Consider the following 18,566-nt stretch of genomic DNA (forward strand, 5'->3'; position numbering starts at 1 on the left):
TTCAGACAGGCCCCTCCCCAAAGGCTGCTGCTGCTAAGTCGCTTCAGCCGTGTCCGACTCTGTGCGACCCCTTAGACGGCAGCCCACCAGGCTCCGCCGTCCCTGGGATTCTCCAGGCAGGAACACTGGAGTGGGTTGCCATTTCCTTCTCCAATGCATGAGACTGAAAAGTGAAAGTGAAGTTGCTCAGCCGTGTCCGACTCTTAGCGACCCCATGGACCGCAGCCCACCAGGCTCCTCCGTCCACGGGATTCTCCAGGCAAGAGCACTGGAGTGGGGTGCCATTGCCGTCTCCCCTAAAGGCTACCTGGTCCCTTTGCGGCAATGAACCACTGGGACCCAACAGCCCCCTCTGCTGGACAGAATGCAGAACTTCTGACGCCTCAGACCCCGGCGATGGAAACCATCCCATCAGTCAAGGGAATATGACGCTGGAATATTATTTGACCATCAAAGAAAATGCAGTACCAATGCATGCTGAATATCCACGAACCTTGAAAGCATTATGCCAAGTGAAAGAAACCAGGCAAAACAGACCACATATTGTATGACTCCGTTTACGTGAAATGTCCAGATCAGACCAAATCTATGGAAACAGAAAGTAGGCTGGTGGTCGCCTGGGGACGGGGGCTGGGCGGTGTGGGGAGTGACTGCTGATGGCCTCACACAGCAGTGAGGGGCTGTGTTTTGCTGCTTCCCTGCTCTGTGCGCGCCTGCATCCCCCCAGCTTTGGGGGCCAGAGGAGGGCTCCCTTCAGGCAGGGATGTGGCCACATGACCCCCCAGCTGTCATCCATCATCCTTCAGCCCCAGGGAGCTGCAGGCAAGATCGGAAAGCGGGGGCGATCGATACAGCTGTCCTGTAGCCCTGCCCGTGGTGCTGTGCTGGGGGGCGCCTGGCGGGGCACCTCCTGCAGGCCCCCAGCCCTGGCCCACAGAGGGGAGTGGGGTCTCTGCAGGGTTTCGCTGGCCCCGGGCTCCGCGTGAGTGAGCCGTGGACCCTTCCTTCCCTCTTGGCTGGAACTCCCCTGCCTTCTGCAGAATCAATTATTGATGAGGCCCTGCAGTGGGGGTGGGAGTACAGATCCCTCTGAGCGCCTCGGCTGCGTTTCCAGCCTCACAGAGGGTGCAGGGGCCCAGACAAGATGGGCTGGTTCCTGAAGGCCCAGCCGGCGACACGGCGACACAGTGCGGGCGGTGGCTTCCTGTGGTCAGAGACCCAGGGCACCCTCAGGCGGGGGTGGAGGGGTGCCTCCCTTCTGCTGGAGACCAGGGGCTGCAGGAGGGGCCTGTGAACAGCGGCCTGTGGACGGGAGGCCCCGCCTTGCTCCCTCCTGGGGGTGCAGGCTCAGACAGGTGGCGGGGAGGGGGGGCAGGGGGGGCCCGGAATGCGGGGGAGGGAGTGTCTGGATGAGGGGGTAGAGGCCTGGAAGGAGGCCGCGGGACCACACGCTACTCCCCATCGGCCTGACACCTGGGGAGTGACGGGGAGGCCGCGGCAGATGGCAGAGGAGCACGGGGCTGCTGGGCAAGTGACGTGTCATCTCGGGGCCCCCAGCTCCCCTGCCCCGTCTCCGGGAAAACAGAAGACTCAGAGGATGAGGGTCCTCTCTGAGCTGCGGCTGCTTCTGAAAGCTCCCACTCCCCACACCCGCTCGTGTATCTGCCCCGGGCCTCCTGGGTCCAGAGCACCCTCTGCAGCTCACAGGCCAGGAACGCCTGTCCCCCCGCACCCCCCCAGTCCCGCTCAGGTTTCTATCTGTGTGGCTGTGAGCGGAGCGGGCCCCCGCCCATCACCACGTCCCCTCACCTCCATCTCAGGTGACCTCAGGCGTCAAGGCCCTCAGGAGCCTGCGGCCCTTCGGGAGGGGCCCGCGTCCCATCGCCAGGCTGGAGGGGCTCTGGAGGCATCCGAGGCCCGCTTCCTGGAGATGCCTCTGAAGTGCTCACATGCACACGGGGGCCACAGGAAGGGAGTTTCCCGGCGGGCCGCCTGGAGGGCTGGGTGCGCACAAGATGGCGGTCCTGGCTCGGGGGCCAGTGAGAGCCGGACACGGCCCCGGAGGCGGGGAGGGAGCCGGGAGGGTGCCAGCCCACCTGAGCACACTCACCCACCCTGACACTGTCTCTCGCGTGCCCCAAACCCAGGCCTGGCACAGCCCCAAGGCTGGGTCTGGTGGGCCAGCCCGCGGAGGCCCAGCGAGGTCCCTGCGGGGAATCCCGAGCGTGGAAAGCTGCCGCTGTGAGGACCGACGCCTCAGTGAAAAGAAGCGAAAAGCCGACTGTCCCAGGGCCAGACGGCATGCACAGACTCTGGCCCCACTGCAGGAAGTCAGATCTGCAGGCCTGAAGGGACACAGGCTCGCCCAGCCTGGGAGGAAGAAGGCCGCCCGGTGGGCGGCTGGGGAGAGGGCGCGCGGGTTTCACAGCAGGAGGCCTGCGCTGCTTACGTCGGGCCACGGGGGCGCCTCCCTGGAGGCTGAGCCCGGTACCGCTCCGTCTCACAAAGGCTCCTCTGCGGTTCCTGCCGAGTGCTTTATGCAAAGGAGGACCCTCCATCTACCAAAAGGAGAGCTGAAGACATGGAGAAGGCGGAGCGGACAGAAGACGCGGTGTCCCCGGGCCGCTGACCATTGGCTGCCCAGGGAACGCTCACAGTCCACGAGGACGGCGGCCACACGTGCCACCTGCCTGTGGCCGTGAGGTGGGGGGCTCGGTAGGCCCTGTGGAGGAGCCCCACGAGGGCCTGGAGCGGGCCGGGAACTCTGGGTGGGAGCTGGGGAGGGGAGGCTGGGGGCACCCGCCTGTTCCGGGGATCAGGAGGGCCGTGGAGACGGGGAGCCTGCCTGCAGGGGCTGGAGACATCTGCAGCCATCATCAGGGTCCTCGGGGGCCTTCACAGGCCAGTGGGAGAGAGGGGCCGGGGGTGGGCACCGGCCCAGCAGAGTCCGGGTGACAGCTGCCAGTGTGTGGGGGGGGGCAGTGCCATGAGCAGCGGATGCCGCAGCGAGTCACGGGGTGGGGGCGGGGCACAGCCGGGCCGGGAGTGTGCGTGGCCCATCCTGCCCATCTCGGCCCCTGACCCGGGGCGCAGGATGCCACGGGTCACAGCGGAGCCAGAGGGGGCCCCTCAGCGGCCCGAGAGGGGACCCGCAAGCCCATGGCAGAGGGACGGTGGACCGCAGGGCCGGGGCTCCGAGGCCCAGCCCTGCTGACAGAACAGCCGGGGCCAGAAGAGAGAGTCCCACCCGCCGGGGCCCCTGAGATGAGGGGGACTCCGGGGCCGACCAGGGGGGCTGGGGAGGGGGCCGGGGAGCCCCGACCATGCCCGGGGTCTGGGACCCAGGGGGCAGGTGCTATGCCTGCAGTCCTGAGCCTCCGCAGCCAGGGCTGACGGGCAACATTGTAGGTGCGACTGGCCTTCCAGGCCGGGGCCCCGGGCGGCAGTGGGGGCCTCCCCTGGCTCCCGCCTCGCTATGCAGAGGAGGCAGCTGGGGGAGGGGGGTCCCTGGGGCTCAGCGTGGTGGGCGCCCCGCCTCCCCCTCCATGTAACGGACACACCACCGGCACGCCTCGTGGAGGGCAGGGAGGCCTCTGCCGCAGGCCTGGCTAACAGCAACTCGGGCTGGAGGGCCTCCTGCTGTCCGGGGTCTTGGGTGGGCGTCCCTCCATCCCTGCAGCAAGGGGAGAAGTCACCTGGCGCCGAGCGGGCACCTGAGCTGATGGGGGAGGGTGTCTGAGCTGGCCGGCAGGTGGCCGGTTGGTGGGGGGGCACTGCAGCCGGAGGTCAGCAGGAGGGGAGAGGGGCCCAGACAAGCCGGGCGGACAGTCGAGCCCCAGCAGAGGGTGGTGGATGCAGATGTCGGGCGCGAGCCCCTCCCCGGCCCGGGGGCCCTGCACGTACGGATGAGGTCCCCGCCGCCGACCTGCAGCGGGGCGCTGCTCCTCCGCTCCAAGTCCTGCAGTACTGAGCGCTCGAAGGCCAGGGCGGCCACACGGCTGAAAAATGCCTTCACGTTCTCCCCTGTGGGCATGGACAGTCATGACCCCCGCCTGCAGGCGCCCTGTTGGGGGCAGGGGAGTCGGTGGGGCAGGAGGCGGACGCTCCCCTCTCTGGGCAGGGGACAGACTCCCAGCCTGGCCACTCCTGATAACCTCTGAGCCTTGGTTTCCACGTGGCACTAGTGGTAAAGAACACGCCTGCCAGTGCAGAGACTTGAGTCACAGGTTCAATCCCTGGGTTGGGAAGATCCCCTGGAGGAGGGGCATGGCAACATACTCTAGTATTCTTGTCTGGAAAATCTCATGGACAGAGGAGCCTGGTGGGCTGCAGTCCATGGGGTCGCAAAGCGCCAGACATGCCTGAAGCGACTTAGCATGCACTGTTTCAGTCAATCACAGCTGAGCGCCTGCAGGCCAGGTGCTGGGCTGTGCGGAGATCACAGGTGGGCCTTCTTTCTTGTCACCGTTTTGCATCTGCCCAGTGGGCAGCCAAGAGGATTAGATCCCCTGGCCCCCAGGTGGAGCCTTTTGTGCCTCCTCCTCCAGGAGGACAAGGCCACCCATTGGGGCACAGGGCCAGGTGCAGCCCCCGACACGCACACTGCATTTGTGCAGTTAACAACCTATACAACCGCACAAGGCGGACCTGCTTGCTCCATAAGGAGCTCTCTGGGAATGGGCTGTTATTCCAATAAGAAGGTGGGTTCTCACAGACTTGGGGGTGCCCTCAGGAAGGGGCAGAGAGAACTGGGCACGGCCACCACTTTGTGCCGAGCCGGAGGAGGTGGTGCTTCCACCTGCACCCCGGGCAGCGTCCACAGTGGCCCCTCTCCTGGGGTAAGGACTCCGAGGTATAATCCCTGAGTCCCCACAGCCTTGGCACCTGCGGTGCGCCAGGCATTGCGAGTTGTTTCATTCCATCCCAACAACCTGTTTGCAGAGTCTGTTCTTTGCTTCTGTGCGTTCGCTCGTTTTTCCTCAGTGCATCCTATGTCTTTTATCATAAAAAGCGTGTTTTGCATTAAAAATACAAGACTGACGGCATCACCCCACTTCCCAGGTGAGAATGCTGAGGCTCAGAGATGTTGAAGGCTGCGGTAAGCGGTGCCGTGGGTGAGATCAGCTCCTTCCGGGGAACCAGTGAGGCCCGGGCAGAAACCGGGAGGGGTGTGGATGACAGCTGGGGGTGGGGGTTGGGGGCGTGGCCCAATCCTCTGTACCTCGGGCAGTGCCGGGCCTGCAGGCGCTCAGCGGCAATTGGTTGAGACAGTGCTTGCTACGCCTTCAGGCGGGACCTCCCACCCGCATCGGGTAGGGGCGGGACAACGCTGTGGTTCCAGGTGAGGCTGCCCCTGCCTCCCTGAGATACGGGCCGGGACCCCGCAGGGACCTGTCCCCACGAGCAGGAGTAGGGGTCTCAACCGGGGAACAAGGGTGTGCCACTCCGCCCATCCACCGGCCGGAACCCCCACCCCGATCGCCACGCCTCCGCGGCAGCCCCGCGCCCACTCACCGGTCTTGGCTGACACGGACCAGTATTCAGCCTGCATCTCGTTGGCCAGGCGCACGGCCTCTGCCTCCGCCTGCTCGCACGCGGCCCCTGACTGGGGGAAGCGGCCCTGCTGATCCAACCCCGCCCCCCCCACCCCCCCCACCCCACCCCCCCGACTCCGGCCTCCCGCGGTGACTCCCAGGCTGGGCACCCGCCTGGAGGTGAGCCCGGTGGTTCCGGGCAGGTCTGAGCTCTAGCGTCCCTCCCCTACTGGACGGGGACCGGGGATCGAGAGGTCCCGCCTAGGCCCTGGGGGTCACCCTCTGCTCAGAGTGCCCCGAGGCTGCCTGGCTCGCCTGGCTCCGCTCACCAGCAGGTCCTTCTTGGTGCCCACGAGGAACAGAAAGCAGGCGCCCGGCTCGTTCTCCCTCAGCGCGTCCTCCAGCCACTGCCTGGAAGGCGGGCGACAGGCTGGGATGGACCCACCCCACACTGAGCAGACGAGGGAGCCCGGGGCCCCCAGGGCCGGGGGCAGGGGAAGTGGACTGCACCGCCCGAGGGTGGGGACGCAGGAGCAGCAGGGAGTCAGTGAGCCCCATGGCGTCCCGCACCCTGGGTCCATCCCGCGCCACCACCCACAGGAGTGACCAGCCCGGCTCCCCTCACAGGGCTGCAGACGCAGCTGTGAACGCCCCAAACCAAAGTCAGGGGCGGGGGACTCCGGCCCGTCAGCCAATGACCCCTGGCTCTCGCCCAGATCTCTGCCCAGGTGTGTCCCACGCCTGGGGCCCAGGAGCGGTGAGGACCCCAGGCCCTTCCCCCCCAAACTGGGAAGGCTCTCAAGCTGAACCCTGCAGTCAACGTGGGCCGCTCTGCACTGGCCGAGGGGCTGGCCGGCCCTGCCTTCTGCGGTGGCTGCGTATCTTGAGGGATAGAATGGCAGCTGCACCGTCACTGGCCCATGGGCAGCTAGTGCTGGCCGGCCTGCCTGGTCTCTTGCACGCACCGTTGGGCTCCAGCTCGTGGCTCAGGTTTGGGGAGCCCACGGGGGCTGCCGAGCCTGGACTTGCCTGGCGTGCTCCAGGGTCTGCACGTCGGTGAGGTCAAAGGCTGTGATGATCACTGCGCACAGGGGGGAAGCTGGTGAGTGACGGGGAGGCAAAGACGGTGTGACAAGAGGCCTCCCTCCCACAGAACTGTTCCGGGGGGCCCCTCAGGCACGCAGCCCTGGACCCGTGACATGGGGACCCAGCAGCCCGGCCACAGTGGGGTCCAGGGAGGCAAGGTGAGCCCCCTGCCCCAGATTTTCTCTGCCTCGACGGGTGCGGGGCGCACAAGGGAAGCCTGGACCGCTGAGAGGTCAAGCCACCTCCCCGGCCATGACCCAGTGGGGACCGGCCACGGCCACCTCGGGCGCTCAGGGTGGCCCAGGGGATTAAGCTGGAGCAGCGGTGGGAAAGCTCTTGGCCCGACTTCCCACCACTGGCAGCTGGGGCAGAACGGCCGATGAGCAACAAGCGGCGTCAGGGGCCCGTGGCAGAGAGGCAGGCTCGGGGACGGGGGGACGCCTGGTGATGAGCTCCCTGCCCCTCGGCTCCTCCGTCACTGCCCTGCCTGCTCCCACGTGCCCTGGGTGGCCACGCACGGAGATCGAGATCATTCCAGGAGGGCAGGACGCGGGCCGTGGTGGTGACCGAGGCCGGGCGGCTGCCTGCCGGGCTTCGTCCCCGGGGGCGGGGGGCGCACACCAGCCCCCGACCCCGAGAAGAGGCCACAGTGGACGTGGCAGAGTTATTATTCCAAAGCACGGCTCCCTGGTTTTGCTCTTCTCCAGCCTCGGTGAAAATGCGACTTCCGACAGCAGCACGGCATGGATGCAGCTGTGCCTCATCGCCTGAGTCTGGTCGGGACGCCTGCGACCCCGGGCCCCCACCTCCCACAGGAACCCCTCTCCCTCGTCTTCCTGGTCTCGGGAGGGGACTATGTTGCCACCGCCTGCTGCCCGGGAGGCCTGCCCGTGCTGGGGTGCCCTCAGCATGGAGGCAGTGGGCAAGGAGCCCCACTGGCCTCCACGGTGTGTGTGTGTGTGGGGGGGTGGGCACCTCCTCTTCTCCCCTCCGGCCAAGCCTCGGCCCCTGCCCTTGAGCCGACTCCACTCTTCTCTGCGGGGTCTCCGCCCAAACAGTCCTCACCCTGAGCATCTTTCTGAGCTGAAACTGGGGCTGAGACCTTCAGGGAGCACGCGCCACCCCAAGGTCCCCTAGAGCATGTGGCGGGGGAGGCCCGCCCAGGCCCGGCTGGAAGGCCAGGACCGCCCCCGCCCCATGCTTCCTCAGCGGCTCTCAGAGGACCCGGCTTCTCACGGCAAGCCCGGCGGGGAATTCACGGGGATCCCCCAGCTGGACGTGGTTGAGGCCCTGCCAGCCACTCACCCTGGGCACCCCGGTAGTAGGCGGATGCGATGCACTTGAACTTCTCCTGCCCTGCCGTGTCCCAGCTGTGCCGTGGCCAAAAGAGGCAGGGAGACCGAGAGGCGGCCCGTTTAGCTATGCTTGTGGGGTCTCAACCAGCAGGCTCGTGCGGACCCCCGGTGGGAGACCCAGAGCCCTTCCCAGCAGCATGGGCATTGGGAAGTGCCTGTTGCCAGCCCCCACCTGCTCTGGATCCCTTCCTAGGGTGCGCCCTCCGTGGGGCAGGGAGAAGACAGACGGAGCAGGGGTGGGGGAATGTCCAGCCCCAGGAAGGCCTGGGGGCTACATGACCTCCGCTAGAGCCTCGCAGGCAGGGACCAGTTTTGGCCCCGTTTTCCAGGCGTGAACAGCGGCTCAGAGGCCTGAAGTTACTTGCCAGAAGCCATGCCTGGCCTGGTGCACGGGATCACAGAGGGACACGAGGTGCATGGGGTAGGGGGTGTGGGCGTGCCTAGGGCCTGGTTCTGTAGAAGCGGGGAACCCAGCCTCACACAGCTGGCCAAGGCCTCCTGCTCCCTTGCTGGGGCCTTCCCTGGGGTCTCCACGAAGCCCACCCACGACCACTGGGAGACTCGCAGGCAGCCGCCAGCGACTTACATCTGGAGGCTGAAGGGGGTCCCAGCGACCTCAAAGCGCTCGATCTCAAAGTCCACCCCAATGGTGGCCTTGTAGTCATGGTTGAAGACATTCTTGCAGAACCTGTGGAACCCAGAAGCTGTCAGAGGCCACGTGTGGAGGCGGCAGGCCACGGGAAGTCTGCCCGCACGGGGAGACCAGGTGACGATGGCCATGGAGATGGGCCATGGGGACAGGCCACAGGCAGATGGAGCCGCCAGTGAGAGCTCCATGGGCAGAGGCTGCCACAGCTGGAGGCCACAAGTAGGGGTCAGGATGGGGAGAGGCCCCGTGCCCGCCGGCAGGGAGGGCGGTGGGGCTGTGGAACACAGGGCCCCGGGGACCGCCTGACCATCGCCAGGCTCCCGGGAGGCCGCACTCTCTGCACGCCTGCCGTCTCCCCAATTTCCTGCACCCCCTCCCAGCGGCCACACGGTCTCTGCTGTGACCTGGGACTGGGCCTCCCAGGCAGGCCCAACAGCGGTGCCGGGAGGGGGTGGCTGGCCGCGCACCTGTGGATGAGGCAGGTCTTGCCCACGTAGAGATCGCCGACCACCACCACCTTGGAGAGTCTGAGCCTGAGGGGCATGGTGTGATCTCACAGGTGTGGTCACGAGGGCATCCTCACACACACGGGCCCCTTCTCCCCTGCAGTCCTCACTCAAAACGGGGACAGGCCACCCGTGAGACACTCTGCGGCGTGCCCCCCTCACTGGCCCAGGGGAAGGGCGGAGGGCCGGCCTTTGTTCTGGGGCCTCCCTACCCCTGACCCCACCAGGCCCATGTCCCAGTCGTGAGAATCAGAAATGTGCACCACAGAAGGCTGAGGGGTAGGCGAGGTGGGGACTCAGAGGCGGCCCCGGGGCCCCGACACTAAGGCTGAAGCCCGAGGGAACGGCCGCGCTCAGACCTCAGGCACCAGCCTCCCCAGGGGCAGAGATGTTCCTGCATCAGGTGAGGCGGGATGACCGGCCCAGTGGTCCCTGGGGGTCTGCTGTCCGAGGCCCGCGTCTGCCTCCACACACTCAGGCGTGCGCTGAGCTCTCCCCAGCCTCCCCCGCGGAGACAGCGCTCACCCTACGGTCCCTGTGTTCCCGCGCTGGCAGGCGGCGCTGACCTGCCCGTGGAAGTGCTCCCGGAGCTGCAGGCAGGCGGCGGGCGTGTACCACTGCAGACAGACAGACGGACAGGCGGGCATGTCCCCCCGCGGAGCTTCCGGGCAGGAGCTGGTGGCTTACTTCCCAGGGTCCCCTCCGTCCCCTCCCAAGCCTCCGTCACGGCCGTCCTTGTCAGCACCTCACGAGGCTCCAGGGCTCTGACATGCCAGGGAACCCAGGCAGGGACCCAGAGAGCTGGGTCTTGTCGGGGGAGGGGAGCTGTGTCACTGCTGTGGGCATGTCACACCTCTGTCCCCTCCGGTGAGACGAGGGGTGGGCTGTAAGGACCCTTTTAGCACCAAGACCCTCCTACACTTTCTACTACGAATCTCTGATGCTGTTTTCATTTTTTAAAAAATATGCCTATTCGTGCATGGAAAACATCCTTAAAAGCACTTGGGTCATCCACGTTTTTCAGAAGGCAGGACCAAATAGTGGCCCAGGAGCACGGACCCTCAGGCGCTGTGTGACCCTGGGCAGTTGGCTCACGTCTCTGAACTTCAATTTCTACATCTGGAAACCCTCCAAGACTTGGGGGCGTGAATGAGGTCGTGTTTGTAAAGCCGCCAGCGCAGAGCCGGCCTGGCACATGCATACTGGGTGCTCAGCAAAGACGCCCTGACACTCGGGGAATGCACGTTTGTTCTATAGGCTGAAAAACAAAGTCATATTAAACAAACGGAAAGTGAAACAAAGTGACAGTCGCTCAGTCGTCTCCGACCCTTTGCTAACCCCGTGGCCTGTGGAGTCTCCCAGGCCCCTCTGTCCGTGGAATCCTCCAGGCAAGAATAGCCATTCCCTTTCTCCGGGAGATCTTCCCGACCCAGGAGTCGAAGCCGGGTCTCCCGCATTGCAGGCAGATTGTTTACCCGCTGAGCCCCAAGCGAAGCCCAAACGAACGGAACGTGACCATTCGGTTTTGCGGTCAGATTGGCCGAGGCTGAGTGTGAGGCGTGGCCGGGGCCTGGGCGGAGCCTCGCTGCAGACGGCGGCTGTGCTTTGCGGTCCGATTGGCCGAGGCTGCGGGGGGGGCGCGGCCGGGACGTGGGCGGAATCTCGATGGGTTCCGCAGTTGTGCTCCGCTGCGTCCCCAGCCACCTCCCTCCGTGGCCCGTGGCCCTCGGCTCTCTGCCCTGGCCCACCTGCCCTCTCGGCCCCGTGTGGCCGCACCAGGGCAGCGAGGAAAGTGAAGGAGCTTTGCAGAGGGCGGATGCGGGGCTTCATGGAGCCCATGTCCTCACCTGTGAGGTGGGGGCACTCTCACAGCGCCTCTTGGTCTGCGGGCTGCAGGGGCAAGCGAGCAGCTCAGGCAAGCGCTCAGCCCAGGGCCACGGCCACGCGGAGGTGGGTGGGCCCTCTTCTCCGGAAGGCTGGCAGCTTTTCTGTCCGCTTCTCTCCGTGTCGGCATCAAGTCGCGGGGGAAGCGGGGTGGGGGGGGGGGGGTGCGGCGCGACCAAGACACGGCGTCAGGAGAGAGGGCCCACCACTAATCCAAAAGCAATAAGGAATCTGGCCGTGCAGCGCGGCAGCAAGAAAGGCAGCCAAAACCCGACACAAAAAATGTAGTTCAGCCGGTGATGGTAATAAGCCAATGGAAGGACAGAGCCTGGTGCCGGCCAAGAGGAAAATGGTAGAAATGTTGGGGACAGAAAGAAGAGGGGAAAAGAACAAAATAAGAACGATGCAGTGGATCCCAGATTCCTCCTAAGAGAAAAACTTTTTCAAATGTACTTTTCATGTTGTCCTGAGTAAAAGATAGGAATTTCTTCTTTTCAAGAAAACGTACAGCTGAAAAATCACTTTCAGGTTTTTTTTTTTTTTTTTAAACAGTGGTAAAACTTTCTGATAGGCAATATTAATTCTATATCCCGTTGATATATAGTAGGTTAATGCATGACATGGGCTTCCTAGATGGCTCAGTGCTAAAAAATACACCTGCCCAGGCAGGAGATGCAGGTTTGATCCCTGGATCGGAAAGATCCTCTGGAATAGGAAATGGCAACCCACTCCAGTATTCTTGCCTGGAAAATTACATGGATGGAGGAGCCTGGCAGGCTACAGTCCATGGGGCCGCATAAAGTTAGAGACGACTGAGCGACTGAGCACACACTTGGGATGCAGATTAAAGAAGTGTGCTAAAGAAGGCTGGTGGGCCCTGCACGCAGGGAGACGGCACATGTGGGATGAAGGAAGGACTGGCCAGCCTGACTGCACACTGCTCAGGCCTGAAGTGCTGTGGCCCCTGGGGTGCAGGATAAACCTGGCCACAAGCATATAGCAGAGAATCCCACCTTCTGTGGGAACAGGGGTGCCCCAGGCGGCCTCCCAGGGTGGGAGACAGTCAGAGCTTGGAGTCAGCCATGATCGGGTGAAGTCTGGGCTCCCCCACGCACAGCTGTGTGACCTCAGGCAGGCAGCCCTCCCTACCTCTCAGCCTTGCTGTCACACTCTGTAATTGAGGTCCTTCATCCCATGAGACCTGTGCCAGTCACCCCTCCCTTCCTTCAGCTCTTCAACCCCTTCATCCCCAGTCACTACTGACAAGGGAAGCAGTTACTGGGCCTCTGATGAGATGGAAAGTCCTGTGGGGACCAGCCACCAGTCAGAGGCACCAAGGCTTTCTCTGTGCGAGCTGGGAGGAGGCAGGAGAGGGGGAGGCAGACACTGCAGACCCCAAACACCCAGTCTGCCCTCCTTCCCCCACTGGCCTGAGCACAGATTTCAAGACTCAAAAGGGAGGATTTCTCCCGCACACAGGGCGGTGACCTGCAGGATCTCAAGCATGCTTCCAGGTACTCGGCTTGTAGAAGCAAACACGAGCGTGTCTTCTCTTCCTCGCCTTTTCTCAAATCTGGTGCTCAAGCACTTACTTTGGCCCTCATCATCATGCATCAGCCCGAGAAGTGCTCGTTTCTCCTGCGCCTGTGTCAGGAAGCAGCTAAGTGGCCCCCTCTCGAGGACATCATGGTGTGTCTGACCTGTGTTACAAACTGCTGCAGAACCTGGCCCTGAGCGGCGGCGAGCAGAGGGCAGGTGGCGCCTCTGCAGGGCTGGGAGACACTGGTCCTCCCACCCGCTTCAGGTTGTATGGATTTGTGTCCCCTGCTGTGATTAAGGATGGATTTTAATATAGCTGTGAGTTTTCAGTAGGGACAGAAGGGTAAGGGGTGAGAACCTTCGATTTAATCTCAGGAAACTGGAGGTAGTGTTCGATAATGTAATAATAATTTTAAAATATTGATTGATCTTTGGCTGGGTTGGGTCTCAGTTGCAGGCAGGATCACTGTGGCTCCACTGGGCTTAGTTGCCCCAAGGCATGTGGGATCTTAGTTCCCGGAGCAGGGATCACGCCTGTGTCCCCTGCATTGGAAGGTGAATTCTTAACTACTGGACCACCAGGGAAGCCCTGATAATGTAATAATTATACTGAGAAAAGCAGCAACCACAACCTGGGCGAGGGAGCTCCCGCTGACCATGAACCAGGCATCCAACATGAGCAGACCTGTCCTTGTGGAGCAGCAGGTCCAAGAGGTTGAGTGACTTGCCCAGGGTCACACAGCTTAATCACACGCAGGGCTCACACCACTGTCTGACTGCAAGGTCTGTGCCCTTCACCTCCACAGCACACTGCCTTCTAGGGTCACCTTTCACCTGCCGGCCCACCTTGGGTAAGTCAATGCCAAGCTTCTCAAGAAGTCTGCTGAGTCCCTAGGGTCTATCAGCGAGGGACTGACCTCCCCGATTGACCTGCCTTGTTTCTGGTGGTGAGCGAGGTGGGGAAAGTTGGGTGCGGGCATGCTGTCCCTGGAGCAGTGCACACATCAAGGGCTGGCCTAAGGTCTCCCTACCTTAGGGAAGCTGGTGATGACACGGTCCCGGCTCACAGAGGGCCCCAAAGGTGTCAGGGAGGGCCTCATCCTTCCAGGAATCCTGTGCCCCCAACAGGGGGAAAAGAGGGTTAGGGAGTCCCTGGGGATTCCCCAGAGTTGATGCTGAACATGGCTGTAGCTTTGAAAACAGTCCAAGCCTCCTTCTGTGTCAGGAATGTCAGGGGCCATCTCCCCAATCTGCAGGCAGTGTGTGCTGGGGGCAGGGGAGACAGGCCTGCGGCCCGGCCTGGGAGAGCTGGAGCCCTGGGTCTCCCGCCAGGTGTCCCGCCAGGAGTGGCCCCTCCCTGAGCTCAGCGCTGGGCTCTGAGTGACTGCGGCAGCGCAGGGACCCACAGTCCTGGCCAGGAGGTAGAGTGGGGAGGAGCCCCCGCTCCTGGCCTCTAAGGGATGAAGGCTCTGGCTGCGCCGAGCCGTAGCATTCAGCGCACAACCCTTTCCCAGGAGCACCCAACCCGGCGCTGGGCCCCTCCCGCCGATATCCACGGCCCGCGTCTCCTCCTCCCGATCCGCGCCCTCCCCACTGAGTGTCCTCGACCGAGGCCTGTAGTCCTCCGCATCGGAACTTCCGTCTCCAGACCAGCCCTTGGGGTCCGGGGTGGGCGGTCAGGAAATGAGGAGGCCCGGGGGCCCTGGCCGAGTTCAGATCGTGCGGTGGGAGGGTACCACGCGGGCTGGCGAGGGTGACACCCAAGGGGAGTCTGACTGACCTGCGGCCGCTGACACAGCTCCTGGCGCTGCCTAGTCCGCGATCACCATGGTAACGAGCACCACGCCGGCCCGGCCTGCTTCAGGCGAATCCCGGACGCTGGGGGCGGGGCTTACAGCCAAAATAGTCCCTCCCCGGTGCCCTGCGCCGCGATCACCATAGCAACCAAAGCCTCGCGGGAGACTCCGGGACGCCGATCCAGAGCGGCGACCATCAAGGCAACGAGGGCGGCGGGGGGGAGGGTGGGGGGCGCTGATGGGCGGGGTCAGGGCGGCCAGGGGTGGGCCTGGGCGGGGCTGACCGTGGAGAGACTTGCGCTCCTGACTTCCTGACGTCACCGTGGTAGGGAGGAGATCAAGTGTTTATTTTCTTAATATGTCAGATATGATTTTTTCCTGGTTATCTAAATATTTGTGTGCTTTGCTTTATATCTGGTATGAGATCCCTCGACTCCTTCTCATTACATCTCATGTTTGATCTATCAGTAAATCCTGTAGGTTCTACCCTGAAAAATTGACCAGAATCTTCTCTCTCCGTCTCACTTTCACTGAGCCCACGATGGTCCCAACCATCATCGTCTCCTCTCCCCTTAACTGGCCTCCCCACCTTCCATCCTCGCTCCTACCCTCTTCCCAGTTCAGCAGTCCCCAGGGACCCCTGGTTAAGAACACAGATCAGATCATGTCAGTCCTCGGCTGCAAACCCTCCAATGCCTCCTCCTCGCCCTCCGAGTAATAAAGTCTTTCCAGTAGCCCAAGAGGCCCCACGTGATTTGCCCCATTTCTTCTCTTAGCTCGCCCCCTACTGCTTCCCGCCTCCCCACCCCCACCCCCCACACACTCCATTGGCCTCCTTGCTGTTCCTCCAACACACCAGGCACCAGGGATGCTTGCTCTGCCTGTCTCCTAGGCCTGGAATGCCCTGTCCCCAGACAGCCACGTTGCTCAGATGTCACCTCTAGATGAGACACCCTATTTACAAAAGCTACATCCTTCCAGCCCCTTCTTCTGCTCTATTTCTCCCAGGCACTTCCTATATTCTAACAGATTATGTAACTTGCGGTTCGTGCGGACTGTCTGTCTCCCTCCATTGAGCGCAGTGAGAGCAGGGGTTCAGCCTCTCAGCTGACTGCTTCGGCAAAATGCCTGCACGTAAGCAGCATGCAGTGAATGTTACAAGAGTGAACTGAATATTGCACTTAAGAAAGGAAGGTGGAGAACACTGTTTGAAGTGTGCTGCCATTACATTAAAAGGCAGATAAACTGTATTTCCTTGTATCAGTTTAGTGGATCGCTGGAAAGACTCCAGTGGGTCATACAGATACTTTATGTGCACATATCATCTATTTGGTAAATAACTCAAATGAAGAGAAAAATTTGGAACTCAGAGAGTACAATAGCAGCCTCCATCTGGGCCCTTTTGGGTCAGCCCTGGATTTCAGGGTGCCTCGTGCCTTTCCCAGACACGTCCTCCTCTCTGTAATCATGGCTAAGGCAGGACTCCCGCTGTGGGACTGCATCTGATTGCCCTGCAGTGACAAGGGACGGACACCACCTCCCATTTCCTGACCTTCATCTGCACAGTTCTGAACCTAATGATGCCTGAATATCATAGGCTGGCTTCTAGAGCTCATGCTACAAAATTAATTTCCATAATTAATGGCTGTGTAAAGGCTGACCTGAGTCACGGAGCTTCTGTGAGCTAGTTTCTGTTTGCAGAGAGACAGGCGGGGCTCGATGGCCTCCAGAGGCGTTTGTGAGATGCTAATCACAGAAATGAGAAGGTAGCTTCGGAGAGAAGGACAAAGAAGGGAATGAGGGCACTGATGATGTTCTCATGGTGAATTCACAGGCACTTATTATATTTTTTGTCTCACAAGTGAACATATATGATACATAGAATGTCATGTGTATGTTTACAAAGATAAGAAAAAGGAGATTGAAAAACAGAAAATGGAAGGATGGTTTTTACAAAGAGACTCTGTAACTGAGCCCTGAGAGATGTAGAGTTCCCAGCTTTGAGAACCTACTTGATTCAGCTCCCTGATTTCACAGGGAAACGAAGGCTCACATGTTCCAAAGATTTGCCTAGAGAGTCAGAATTAGACCTGGAACCCAAATCTCCCAACTCCCAGCCTAGGGCTCTCCTCCACACCACCTTCATAAAGAAGCTTGGATGCTCTGGGTTAGAGACCTTCACGACTTGGTCCTTGGAAAGACAGCAGCAGGGGTGGGTCTCCATGGCACACAGATCGAGGCCAATTACCTTCGTTTCAGAGCTGAATGTGCTGGAGGTGGACGCTTGCTGCCTTTGTCAGTGGGTTTCACTGCTAAGGGCCCAGGCCTTGGGTGAACTTCCCTGGGTTGCTTAGCTTCCCCCTGTGTCTCAGTTTACCCCACTGTAAAATGGACAATAATACGTCAAGGGTTTTTTGTGAGGATCACACAAGATGGTGGAAGTACTCTGATTATGAAGCTTGACTCAAACCCATTAGCCATGCCCTTCTACACTTACTGAAACCTCCTGATATATTCCTGGAACTGGTGGGGCTGGGGCCGGATGGGGGCTGTGCTGTGGAGCAGGGGGATGGAACCTGGCCCGATGAGGGCTCCAGCCTCAGGGAAGTCTGCTGGGGGAAACAGGTAAGCAGAGAATCAGAAGACGGAAGCACACACTGGGGTAACTGAGCTCTAGGATCACTTGCTAATTTGGGGAGACGCTGGGCTTCCTGGGGAAGGGTACGCTGAGCTGGGCCCTGAAGGACCAAGAGGTGGCTAGCGTCACTAGCAGCCCAGCTGCAGGAAAGAGTTAGCATTTGGGGGAGTCAGACTCCAGCATGGGTGCAGGAGGCCATCACCCAGGGCCTCCAGTGGCAGAGCCTGGACTCTGTCCTGAGACCAGCGGGGAGCCCTGGGAGGGCTTGGTGGAGGCGACGGCTCAGTCTGGCTCGCTTTCAAGAATAACTGCTCCGGCCAGCAGTGCGTGGAACCCACTGCAGGGTCCGACCTGCGTCCTCAGGAGCCAGTCAGCTTGCCGAGGAAGGAGCCGAGGCTAGGGCTAAGCAGTCCTGGGATCAGGACTTTGTGATTCGGGGAAAGCTGCTGAACCTCTTTGAGATGCTTGTCCGTAAAATAAGAGAGTGTAACACCTCCCAGGCTTACGCTGAGAATTAAAGGCGTGCCAAGTGCCCAGTACAGAGAAAGGCGCACACAATCTCTTGCCTTCCTTTCTGCACTACGAGCAAAGCTGAGCCCGCCACTGCTCCCCGCCCAGTAACCCCTGAAAACACCAACCCGACTGAACAGCCGGCCCTGGCCTGGGGCTGTTCGCGCCTGCGCGGTGGGCGCCCGGCTGTGCGGAAAGCTGCCTGGCGGACGCAGCCCTGGGTCGCCTGGCAACCGGGTTGCCTGGCAACGGGCGAGTGCTACAGAAACTCACGCGCTGAGGCAGGTGAGCCGGCGGCCGCAGCCTGGGGCCCCGGGGACAGGGGCTCCCCCAGACTCACTCCCCCAGGACCGATCAACAGGGCCCGTGCCCCTTAGGAGGCGGCAGGCGCCCAGCGTTTCCTGCCCGGGGAGCCCCGATCCCAAATGGCCCGGTCCCACCTCCTCTTCCATCCCCACCTCCTCGCCTCCTTCCTTAATTACCTGCTGCCCGGAATCGAGGGTCCAGTTCACCACCTCTCTTAGTGGAGTGGATTCGCACAGGGTTAGGGTTAGGCTGGGGCTTATCACTGCCAACGAAACGCAGTCACGACCGCCATCAGCAGCATAGTAAGGGCAGCCAGAGCATCCCGCGCCCCGGCGAGCTGTGCTCCGTTCTCGGGGAGTGTGCCAGCTCTGGTCGGGGGGTGGTGGTGGGGTTGGGGTGGAGGACATTATCGTCTCCCTTTCGAGCTGCTTGTTAAGGGCCATCCATTGGCTTGGGTCTGGAGCCCATTTTTAACTACTCAGCCACACTGCTTACAGTTGTTCCAAGTGTGTGTGTAATAAAAAGTAAATCACACTTCAACCTTGATTCCTTCTCTGCGGATGTGCTGGAGGCATCCGACTGTGGGTCCCTGATGGGTGAATGTCCCAGACCTGGGTTAGAACATTGGCTCCTAGCCTAACTCATGACCTCCAAGGCTCCTTGTCCTGAAACCTCAATTTTCTCCCGGGTCATAGAACTCCCTGCCTCCTCCTGGGGTAGCTGAGTTGCATATTAGGTATTGCTGGCACAAGATAAGCTCTAA

General features: G+C 61.8%; 2 protein-coding genes and 1 long non-coding RNA gene across 14 annotated transcripts in view; 1 reads left to right on the plus strand and 2 right to left on the minus strand.

The window, feature by feature from the left end:
- Nucleotides 1-541: 541 nt before the first annotated feature.
- On the minus strand, nucleotides 542-15,110 carry RAB36 (RAB36, member RAS oncogene family). Of its 11 annotated transcripts, none has more exons than XR_011490805.1 (12): nucleotides 14,334-15,101; nucleotides 13,585-13,666; nucleotides 9,656-9,747; nucleotides 9,092-9,157; nucleotides 8,562-8,663; nucleotides 7,926-7,990; nucleotides 6,560-6,615; nucleotides 5,864-5,941; nucleotides 5,515-5,605; nucleotides 3,904-4,063; nucleotides 1,810-3,673; nucleotides 542-1,060 (listed from the first exon to the last, which is right to left on the minus strand). XR_011490805.1 is itself a non-coding variant. In XM_070475692.1 (11 exons), exons 2-11 carry the CDS (start codon nucleotides 13,651-13,653, stop codon nucleotides 3,130-3,132), a joined length of 1,323 nt encoding a protein of 440 aa, XP_070331793.1. In that variant the 5' UTR covers nucleotides 13,654-13,666; nucleotides 14,334-15,101; the 3' UTR covers nucleotides 542-3,129. The 11 variants fall into 11 exon arrangements, 8 of the variants coding, with proteins under 8 accessions (XP_070331793.1, XP_070331794.1, XP_070331795.1 ...); XR_011490804.1 differs by having other exon boundaries at nucleotides 542-1,204; XR_011490803.1 differs by having other exon boundaries at nucleotides 542-1,302.
- A 74-nt stretch (nucleotides 15,111-15,184) lies between these two features.
- LOC139037855 (uncharacterized) lies at nucleotides 15,185-18,493 on the minus strand. The gene is made up of 3 exons (XR_011490809.1): nucleotides 17,980-18,493; nucleotides 16,847-16,961; nucleotides 15,185-16,119 (listed from the first exon to the last, which is right to left on the minus strand). It is a non-coding gene; the product is annotated as an uncharacterized lncRNA (long non-coding RNA).
- Nucleotides 17,676-18,566, plus strand: part of RSPH14 (radial spoke head 14 homolog) — a 47,046-nt gene continuing 46,155 nt past the window's right edge. The window contains exon 1 of one of the 2 annotated variants that reach the window (XM_020907358.2): nucleotides 17,676-17,782. The gene's annotated coding sequence lies outside the window, so the exon portion shown is untranslated. The remainder of the gene's footprint in view (nucleotides 17,783-18,566) is intronic. The other variant, XM_020907359.2, reaches the window with a different exon arrangement.

The sequence above is a fragment of the Odocoileus virginianus genome, chromosome 12 (assembly GCF_023699985.2).
Source record: "Odocoileus virginianus isolate 20LAN1187 ecotype Illinois chromosome 12, Ovbor_1.2, whole genome shotgun sequence".
Taxonomy (NCBI): domain Eukaryota; kingdom Metazoa; phylum Chordata; class Mammalia; order Artiodactyla; family Cervidae; genus Odocoileus; species Odocoileus virginianus.